At 48.5% G+C, this 10,165-nt stretch overlaps 1 protein-coding gene across 1 annotated transcript; it reads left to right on the top strand.

The window, feature by feature from the left end:
* The first annotated feature begins 267 nt into the window (after positions 1-267).
* LOC147244467 (palmitoyltransferase ZDHHC21-like) lies at positions 268-2,351 on the top strand. The gene is made up of 7 exons (XM_086187214.1): positions 268-519; positions 601-699; positions 1,000-1,111; positions 1,272-1,410; positions 1,546-1,662; positions 1,824-1,867; positions 2,185-2,351. The coding sequence occupies exons 1-7, from the start codon at positions 372-374 to the stop codon at positions 2,315-2,317; spliced, it is 792 nt and encodes a 263-aa protein (XP_086043340.1). The 5' UTR covers positions 268-371; the 3' UTR covers positions 2,318-2,351.
* The last annotated feature ends 7,814 nt before the right edge of the window (positions 2,352-10,165 follow it).

Here is a 10,165-nt window from a genome sequence, read left to right as displayed (position 1 = left end):
CAGCTGAGTGGAGAGGAACCACCATCCGTCAGTCCTCGAAGAACTGAAGGTCAGTCGCTGTGGAAATTTGCAAAATCTTTGAACGTGTCCACGAGCGAGTCGCAAAAACCAGGAGCTGCAACAAAACCGGCTCACGTGAGGACGAGATCAAAGACAGATTCCTGATGATGTCATCAGGGGGCTTTCACAGTGTATTTGCACATAGAATTCTGTCTTTGATCTCACGACACATTAAAGAAACTGAATTCTGGCGAGTATATGAGAGCCTTCTAGGCTGGGCTAGAAAACGCATCTCAGCCCTGTGTGTGTGCTCCAGAGGAGAAACCCCAAGCCTGTGTTGGAGCAGCACTTAGAGCCATCAGTCCACCCTCATGAAGCCCCACTTTGTCAAGGACCCCGCCGGCTGGCTGTGCTTCAGTGTGCTGGTTGGAATCTGGCTGTATAACTCCATGGTCATCCCCAAGCTGGTGCTCCTTCCTCACTATAACGAAGCACACCTTCCAGGGGCGGTCCTTGTTGGTGAGTGTCTCTGACTCCTAGCGTTCCACTTTGTCGTCACATCAGAAACCTCAGAATGACACGTTGTTTGTTCTTCTGCAGCTTATTTCATTGCATCGGCCCTCTGTGTGGCAGCCCTGCTACGAGCATCCACGGCAGATCCTGGCCATCCACCTGTGGACCCTCACATCCCTCCCTCTGGTGAGGACGCAGACAAGATGGCCTCTTAATTCCTCTCCTCCATGTGTTGTTACGTGCATAGATTTCATTGTTTTATTCCTAAGTCTTTCTTTTCAAGGTTCATATGCTTGTGGTTCAGTTCACCAAATGGCACCATTAGGTTTCTCTATTACTGCGTTATTGGAAATGTGGTAAAATGAAGCCTCCTGGACTGGTCAGCAGACCAAAGTCCTCCTTGAATGCTCCATGAGTGTGTGACCACGTCAGCTGGAGCCAGAACCACCACAACGCCGCTGATCGCTCTCTCTCTTTGTGCCACAGAGCAACAGCACTGGACGCTGTGCAGGAAATGTGAGGCAATGAGGCCTAAGAGGTCCCACCACTGCAGGCGTTGTGGCCATTGTGTACGAAGGATGGACCACCACTGTCCCTGGTGAGGACACACACACACACACACACACACACACACACACACACACAGGAAAACAGTGTTAAAAAACACAAACATATCAAAAGCTTCAAATTCAGCAGGTTGGGTCCTGTCAGCACAACAAAGGTGGATGATGTCATCTAAAGTGTTGATTGTCCTCCAGGATCAACAACTGTGTAGGAGAGGACAACCACTGGCTCTTCCTGCAGCTCTGCCTCTACGCTCTGGTCCTCAGTCTCCTCACGCTGCTGCTGGTCTTCTGCCACAGCTTCTATTTCCAGCCACTAGCCACACCAGACCAGGTACATGCAGCAGGAAAGACCTCAGGTCAACAGGTTCTGCTGACCAGATGTGTTCAGAAGCTACCGGTGAGGTTTGAGACGTGAAATGTGCACGTCAGGGTTGGTCTTCCTGACGTTTTGTGTTTTCCAAACCAGGAGACGTTCACAGGGCGGCATGAAGTGGGTCTGCTGAGAGCCTCGGGAGTCATGAGTGTCTTCATGTTGGCTGGCATCAGCGTCCTGTCCTGCATCCAGATGTCAGGCATCCTCTCTGTGAGTACTGCCTACTGACCTGTAGACTTCTTTTCCTGCTTCAGTTGAACGTTGCTGCTGCAGTTTGTGTTGTGCGTTTTCCTCCTAAAGAAACAACTTTGTGGTGGAGTTTATTTTGTAAGATGACGTCTCATCTTCCCCTGTCCTTTACCCCCCGGCAGGACACCACCATGATTGAGAGAGCGGCTCAACTCCCAAGTGACGGGTGAGTGTGTTGACCTCTTGAGACTTTTTGGACTGAAGAATTGGTTTAAAGCAGTTTACAACGCAGAGCGACAGGGTTCCACTGTGGAACGTTTCTTTTTGACCTCTTATTGGGAGATAAACTGGAGAAACACACCGTGGAATCCATTTAAACAGGAGTAACAGAGAGTGAGGCCTGTCACTTCTGTTTTTGATATGCTAAGCTAAGCTACCTAGCTGCTAGCTACAGATGACACAGCCTGATAACAAAGCATCTCATTGTCTACAATTCTCTTGTCACACGTTCTTAAGTGAGTATTTGAAATGTTTTCTTTCCAGCTCTGTCACGCAGAGGTCCTGGCAGTTTGCTCTCTCCGAAGTTTGTGGAACTCGCTGGAAAGTCTTGTGGCTCGTCCCTCTGAGACGGAGACAGACGCTCCAAGCCAGACACAACTACTTCCCCATCGTATAGGAGGCATTAAAATATGAAAATAAACATTTCCCAGTGTTTCATTTCATTATTTTCTTTATTTGAATACAAAATGTCATCAGGTGCTCTCATTTATTTTGCAGAAAACTCTTGTATACGACTCTACAATTTGATATTCTGGGATTTTCTGTTTTTGTGTTGCCTGATCATCAAATCTCATCAGTGTTTTTATCACTGCTCCTATGGACGGGAGATTGCTCATCAAGTCATCAACAAAGGCCCCAGGAGAGGAAGACCAAGAGTCTCCTCTGCTGCTGAGGAGGAGTTCACCTGAGTCCCCAGCCTCAGGAATCACAAGCTAGCAGCTCCTCAGACTAGAGCCCAGATAAAAGCCTCCCAGAGTTCTAGTAGCAGACACGTCTCTACGTCAGCCGCTCAGAGGAGACGGCGCCAATCAGGCCTTTGGAGTCAAACAGCTGCTAAGAAACCACTGTTAAGGAACAGCAGCAGGCAGGAGATTTGTTTGGACCAAGATTCTCAAGGAGTGGACATCAGACCAGAGGACATCTGGGCTTTGGTCTGATGAGTCCACATTGGAGATCTTTGGTTCCACCGCCGTGTCTTTGTGCGATGCTGAAAAGGTGAACGTATGGTCTCTACATGCATGGTTCCCACTGTGAAGCATGGAGGAGGGGGTGTGGTGTGTGTGTGTGTGGGGGGGGGGGGCTTTGCTGGTGACACCGTTGGGGATTTATTCAAAGCTGAAGGCACACTGAACCAACATGGGTACCACAGAGTCCTGCAGTGACAGGACATCCCATCTGGTGTGGGTTTAGTTGGACCATCATTGATTTATCAACAGGACAGCAACCTCAAACACACCTCCAGGCTGTGTGACCAAGGAGGAGAGTGATGGAGGGCTGCAGCACAGGACCTGGCCTCCATAGTCACCTGACCTGAACCAAATCCAGATGTTTGGGATGAGATGGACCACAGTGTGAAGGACAGAGGGCCAGTAAGTGCTCAGCATCTCTGGGAGCTCCTTCAAGACTGTTGGACTGTTTGAGGTGACGAGCTCATGAAGGTCAGGGAGAGAAGGCCAAGAAGCAGTCAAAGCAAAGGGAGGCTATGATGAAGAAGTAAAACATAAAACATTGACTTATTTAACTCTTGTTTACTACATACAGTGGAGGAAGTTAGCATTTGATCCCCCACTGGTTTTGAAACACTGACAAAGAAATGAACAGTCTGATTTTTATTCTAGCTTTGTTTTAACAGTGAGAGAAAGAATAGCGAAAAGAAATTTACATAAAATAGAAGAAATTAATTTGCATTCCATGGAGAGAAATAATTATTTGACCCTCATCACAACATGATTTAATACTTGGTGGCAAAACCTTTGTTGCCAAGCACAGCGGTCATACGTTTCTTGTGGTTGCTTACGAGGTTCGCGGAGAAGTCGCCCTGTCCCCTTAGAATAGAGACACCCCTGAAGTGTAGTGTTTCCACCTCCATGCTTGACGGTGGTGATGGTGTTCTTGAGGTCATTTCTCTTCCTTCCAACATGTCGAGTTGAGGCCAAGGAGCTGGATTTTGGTCTCATCTGACCACAGCGCCCTCTCCCTGTCAGTCTGAGTCATTAACATGTTCTTTGGCAAGCTTCAGACGGGCCTGTATGTGTGCCTTCTTGAACAGAGGGACCTTGCACGCACTGCAGGCTTTTAACCCCTTGCGAGCAGTAATATACAGGCACATTTGCACGTGCATGTGAAGCGCGTGCGCCCTCATGCGTGCGGTCACGTGACGCGATGACATCACCATGTACGTGCGTGGTCACATGACTTAGGGGCGTGATGACATCACTTTGTGCGTGTGATCATGTGACTTTCTCTGTGTGATGACGTCACTTTGTGCGTGTGATCATGTGACTTCGTCCGTCTTTTGCGCGTGCAACCACGCCCCCACGTCATTGAGTTTCATATCTAATACGTGATATTTTACACAACTATTAAAGAATGATTTTATTTGGCATGACTTGATCAATGTGTGCAGAGCCTGCCGCTGCAGTGTTGTCGCAAAGGATTAAAAATCTTCATTTTTTGGAAAATGGCTGATTGCAACGGTAAGCAATTTCTTTGATTATGCATTGTTGTCTTTCACTGATACAGTGATAAATTACTGGTATGCTTTTAAACATTTTTTGTTAAGGAAAAGTCATCATTCCTGACCCGCACAGTGTAGGACCTGCTGACTCTCAAGACTCTCTGCCCGAGACCTGTGACCTATCTGAAATGATTTCTGAGCACAGCAAGGCAGAAGACTCGTGTGAGTATACAGCCAACGGTGCTAGCCTGCCATGTTCATGTTCATGGTTCACCTGTCCAATGACATACTGCACCTACTGGGGACATAATCCAAGCATCGAAGACTGGCCCTCAACAGTTGACACCAGTGAGACTCCCCATGACCTGCAGAAAAAAGGTATTTCCAGACATGCTCTGACATGTCCTCTCTCGTGCTTTCAAACACCCACATTGACCACGTGTAACGTCCGGCCTTTTGTTTTAGGGGAGAAGGGGCAAGGAACCCAAACCGTGCCTTTGAGGTGCTATGACTATTTTAACTGTATGTTTAATGGTGTTGTTATTTCTGTTTCTTTTTTACAACATTGAACCAAAGCTGAGGGTGAGCGAGTGTATTCAGCAGTGGAGACTAGGCAGCTGGAATCTGCCCCAGAGGATGCTTCGGGGTGTGCGGGACGATACCTGGATCATGAACATGGGTTCATGAATTGTGAAATTTCAGCCAAAGTCATAGAGCATCCAAGATCTGTTGTCTTACTGCTGCTCAATGCTTTAATAAACACATTGATGATTGTCTGGGCTGCCAGATGAAGCATTTATGTGAGAGCAACCACACATGGGGAAGAAATACCTGGTGATTCTTTTTGAAGAAATTATGAAAACACACTATGCAAGCTTTGGAATAGAAACTTCATCCGCACAATTAGAAATGACCTGTTTCTGAAACACATGCTCATCAGTCCTGCTTGTCACAATCCCTGTCTCGTGTTTCCTGTTTTATTTTGTAGTCATGTCCTGTCTTCCTGTCTTCCCTCCTGTGATTACCGCATGTGTCTCACCTGGGTGATTGCACCACCTGTGTCTTGTTTCCCCTCTTGTATTTAACCTGTGTGTTTTCTCAGTTACGTGTTGGGTCATTGTCGTCAATTGCTGTTGTTGTCACAGTCACAGTCACAGTCATAGTTTTGTCTCGTCTCGTCTTGTCTCGTCTCGTGTCATCAAGCCTCCTGCCTCACGTCAAGCCTCCTGCCTCACGCCATGTCTCAAGCCTTCGGCCTCACTCAGTCTCAATAAACCTCTTTTGCGCACCGCTCTCACTGTCTGCAATTGTGTCTCCATCATCCTCAACCTCGTATCCTGACAGAATGACCCAACCAACAAAGACCCAGTGGACAAGTTCACCCCCACGTATGATGACTCTTTTTGAGCACTTTGCTTTGATGGCAGAAAGGAACTGGAAAGAAGAGTCACATAGGGAGGAGGACTTCAGGGGCACCCGGCTGGCCTTCGGGGGTCCTCGCTCGGTGCAGCGAGCCCGCAGGTTGACTCGGCCCCCATCCGGGAGGCCCAGGAGCTCCCGGCCCCACGGAGATGAAAAGGCTGGCCGCCCTCATGCTCCGAGGCAGCCAGGTCCAGCCCTCATCCCAAGCCCAGCAGCTGCTACACCTTCACTGCCGCCACGGGTCCTGGCGGGCGTCACCCCTGTTCCAGCGCCGAGGATCCTGGCTGGCTCAACTCCTGTTCCGGCGCCGAGGATCCTGGCTGGCTCAACTCCTGTTCCGGCGCCGAGGATCCTGGCTGGCTCAACTCCTGTTCCGGCGCCGAGGATCCTGGCTGGCTCAACTCCTGTTCCGGCGCCGAGGATCCTGGCTGGCTCAACTCCTGTTCCGGCGCCGAGGATCCTGGCTGGCTCAACTCCTGTTCCGCCACCGAGGGTCCTGGCGGGCGTCACCCCTGTTCCGATCCTGGCTGGCTCAACTGCTGCTCCGCTGAGGGTCCTGGCGGGCGCCACTCCTGTCACGGCGCCGAGGGTTCTGGCGGGCTCCAGCCTTTGCCCTCACGCCACGTCTCCAGCCTTCGCCCTCACGCCACGTCTCAATAAACCTCAACCTCGTATCCTGACACTGCTAAAATCGCGGGCACTGCTGAGACACTGTTGGTGACACTGGCGCAACCAGGGGTGGCAACAAAAGTGATTGACTATTTTGAAAGTATGTAAGTAGTAGGTGACCACTACTGGAACATTTATGCTGAACAACGCATGATCTCAAACACTTGGTATTCTAATTAGGTGTAGCTACAGCGTTGTATGTATTATTTGGACTACTCTGACTGCTCTGTTTTTCCCTGTGTGCTCTGGTGTGATAAATAAAACTTTTGTCTTTTTTTTTTTTTTTTTTACATGTAGTACTATTACCGTAGTGTGTAGCATGTAGACCAAGCTGATCCAAAACACAAAATGAAGCGGGTAGATGAGAGTGCAACGCTAAAGTACGAGAAGAGTGTTGCAGGGGTTTTTCGGAATGTGTATAAAGTTAAATATATAGATGGTAAAGTTTATCTGAGTGTGGGCGTTGCATGCGTGGACTTGTACGGGGGTCGGCCCATGCATGGCATGTCTGTTCGTGATTGGGCTCACTTTTGACACACATGACACTCAAAGTTCCACAGTAGCCCCATAACGAGCTACAGTGAGTGTATCTGAATCGCACAGAGCTTGTCACAATGGTGCTATGCTTTACCTGACAACATGTCTCGACAGAACAAAAAAAGGCCCGAAAGATGTTATGGCTCGGCTCGGCTAGGGGTAAGGAGACGTAACGTGAGGAGATCCTGCACTTAGGGGGCAGTTTTTCTTCCAGATGCCACACGTGTTGTCAGGGTACAGGGAACGCGGGCACGCAGGGCCAAAACAAAAACAGGAAACCACAAGACAATAAAACAACTCCACTGAAGTGACCACGCAATGCAGGGCAAACGAAAACAAAACAATTACCACGTAACTTTATCAAAGGATAGCAGAGATCATGTTAAGTTACTTTCTGAGATGAACTCAATTTTCAATTGGAGCCACGCGAGTGACGACGTCCGCCACTGTGCAGAGTCGCCGCCAGCGTCTGGCCCCGCTCTCTATTTAACTCCTCCCGGGTGCCACTGGTTGATGGGATTGGCCGGGGAGGAGGCCAGTCAGGGCGCAGGGCTGGTCCCGGGGGCCGGCAGAAGCAGGTGAGGGAGAAGGAAGACCGCAAAGGGACGTCACAGGGCGCCGTCTGTAACAAAAGAATTTGAAGACTTTTTTTTCTGTACAGTGGTGCGATAGGCCCGCTTTGTTCAAGGTGTTTAATGCCCTACAAGAAGTCATTGAGAAGGACGCCTCATTCTTGATAAGTTGTGGAATCTTGAGGGGGATAACGCATGTGACCGCTCCTGCATCCGTCCGAGGAACACAAAAGCTTGACGCCTTCCTTCATCTGATAAGAAATGATAGGTATGTTGGAGTAGTGCATAGCCCAGGGGAGAGAGACAGAATGTCTACGTGTGATTCAGATATTAACTCCCTACTGTCATTTCTTTATTGACAGACATCCAGATGGCACCGCCAACCCAACACCCCCCCGCAGAATATTCACCACAACTCATGCCGATGCCATTCACCCCCTCACCATCCAACAGCTACCCATATCAGGAGTTTTCATCCACGCGTTCCAACTCACCTCCAGAAGATGCTACAACTTACAGTGGTGTGTGTGCAGATAGTGTAGAGACATTTATGTATAAACACCTGGGGGCCCGTTTCGTGCAGCATGTGAAATTTGCCGTCCAGCTCACCATGGTGGTGAATATATAGAAAGATGAGTGTTACGGGTGTCACGTCGACCATCCGAGTCAGCGTCAACACTTCTGCCTGGAAGAAATGCAGGATCATTATTTTGAAGCAAATTACAAAGCCATTTTGAAAAAATTGTGGAGCGACAATTTCATGACAACAATCGCGGCCGGGTGGCAGGAGTCAGCCTGAATCCAACAGTCTAAGTATGACAGCAGTGGGCCTTGTAGTTTAGGAGATAGAAGCCTCAAGTGCGACGCACAGTCTGAGAGCAGAGCTGAGAGCTGGCCCTTTAACTGTGTGTTCACACCGCTCGTGCGTTTGTGCCAACAGTTTGCATTCAAAGTCAGTGCAAATGCACGAATGACACCAATTTTCAGTCTGACAGCGCGAATGTGCAAAATATTCGCTAGGCGAAATTCACGAGGCAAAATATTCGCGCCACGAAATTTGCGAGGCGAAATATTCGCCATTCGTGCGAGTTGAAATATTGAACTTTGGTGAAAAATTCGCGTCAAGACAGCCAATCAGTGTTGAGGATGCCCTGACGTCACAGCTGACTGACTGACTGACAAGATGGCGGACAAGTTATGTCTATGGCTATGTGTGGAAATCCAGTGCTATATGACACTACGTGTCAAAAGTACAAGAACCGGTTGAATAAATTGGTGTCCATTCGTTACATCCTGTCACCGATCCTAGCTAGCAGGTCGTTAAACTGGCCAGTCATCATCCGAAAACACCGCTGGAAGCGGCAGTTATCCAGACGGAGCCCCTGGAGGAGCTCGGTTCACCGGGCGGGGAAATTCACCGAGCTGAGCTCACCTCTAGATGGTGTTGATAACCCAGATACGACAGTGTTTAGTTTTCCGACGTATTTCTGCCTTCCACGGCAGGTAGAACGCAAAAATTCTGTGAATATTCATGGTGAAATGGCGGAAGGGAACATTGACGGAAATACTCGCGACTTGGGCAGTTGAGCGAATGACACAAATGGACACTAAAATGATCCGCCGTCAAATTCGCGTGAATGACGCAACGTGAGTCCGGTGTGAACGCGCAGTAAGAACCCCTCCCCCGCTGCTTTCTGCTGTCTGTGTCAGAGTGGAGAGAGAGGAGGATTGTGACATTTTTAGTGTGTCAAAATCAAATAGCTCTGCATATGTTGGGCAAAAGTGGAACATGACACCATGTTGTTGTAGGGATTTTTTGTCAGGAATACAGTGGTGTGTATTTTGAGGCTGTGGGAGTTTTAGTTTACATGTGAAAAGAGAGTTTTTGAGAGTATGTACCATGAGAGCAGACAGGTGCCCCATTGGTTTCCATTGTTCGGTGAAAGTGTCTCCCCCACTTTGAGGGCTTATAAAACCCAAAATGTTGGCGCTATATAAAAACATTTAACTTTTGGTCAGCAGAGTTTGGAGAGTCATGTATGAAGTTATGGAAGCGATACCATGAACGCCCTCGGAGGAGATAGCGTTTGTTCAGGACGCAAAATTGTCCAAATTTGGACATTCGTGTCCACATTGTGGACGTCCTATTGGAGTTAGGTCAGGGGTGTCTGTGTATGATTTGTCCGTCTTGATGAGACGAATAAAACGGTGTTGGTCCCATGTCTGTAGGACATTCCTACAGGGTGTGGCAGGGTTTTTTGTGTATCTAGGTGGCGCTATTGAGTAGAGTACTTTTTTGTTTTTTTTAATATTGATTTTTTTTGCTACACCCGATGTGTGTACCAAATTTGGTGAGTTTTTGAGCATGTTTAGGGGGTCAAATTAAGCTTTGAAGTGGCGAATGTGCTGAGCAAACACAATAGGGTCTTCGCCCCAGAGTACCTCCGGGCTCAGGCCCTAATAATGTTTTTTCCGAGCAAAACCAGTTATTGCCACGTTTTCCATTGTGTTTAATGGGACCCCCCCCCCAACATGCTTATATATATTTTTGGGGGGCTGGGTGTGTGTATTTTTGAATTGTGCGTCT

This window comes from Aulostomus chinensis, chromosome 19 (genome assembly GCF_037954235.1).
Source record: "Aulostomus chinensis isolate RoL2024-O1b breed Wild chromosome 19, RoL_Achi_v1.0, whole genome shotgun sequence".
Lineage (NCBI taxonomy): Eukaryota > Metazoa > Chordata > Actinopteri > Syngnathiformes > Aulostomidae > Aulostomus > Aulostomus chinensis.
The sequence above is the reverse complement of the archived record's forward strand: the minus strand, read 5'-3'. Positions and strand labels throughout refer to the sequence as shown.

Coding starts and splice junctions, on each gene's coding strand:
- LOC147244467 (XM_086187214.1), top strand. CDS start 372: ATGAAGCCCCACTTTGTCAAGGACCCCGCCGGCTGGCTGTGCTTCAGT. Junction 1,112..1,271: donor ATGGACCACCACTGTCCCTG/GTGAGGACACAC, acceptor ATTGTCCTCCAG/GATCAACAACTGTGTAGGAG. Junction 1,663..1,823: donor AGATGTCAGGCATCCTCTCT/GTGAGTACTGCC, acceptor ACCCCCCGGCAG/GACACCACCATGATTGAGAG.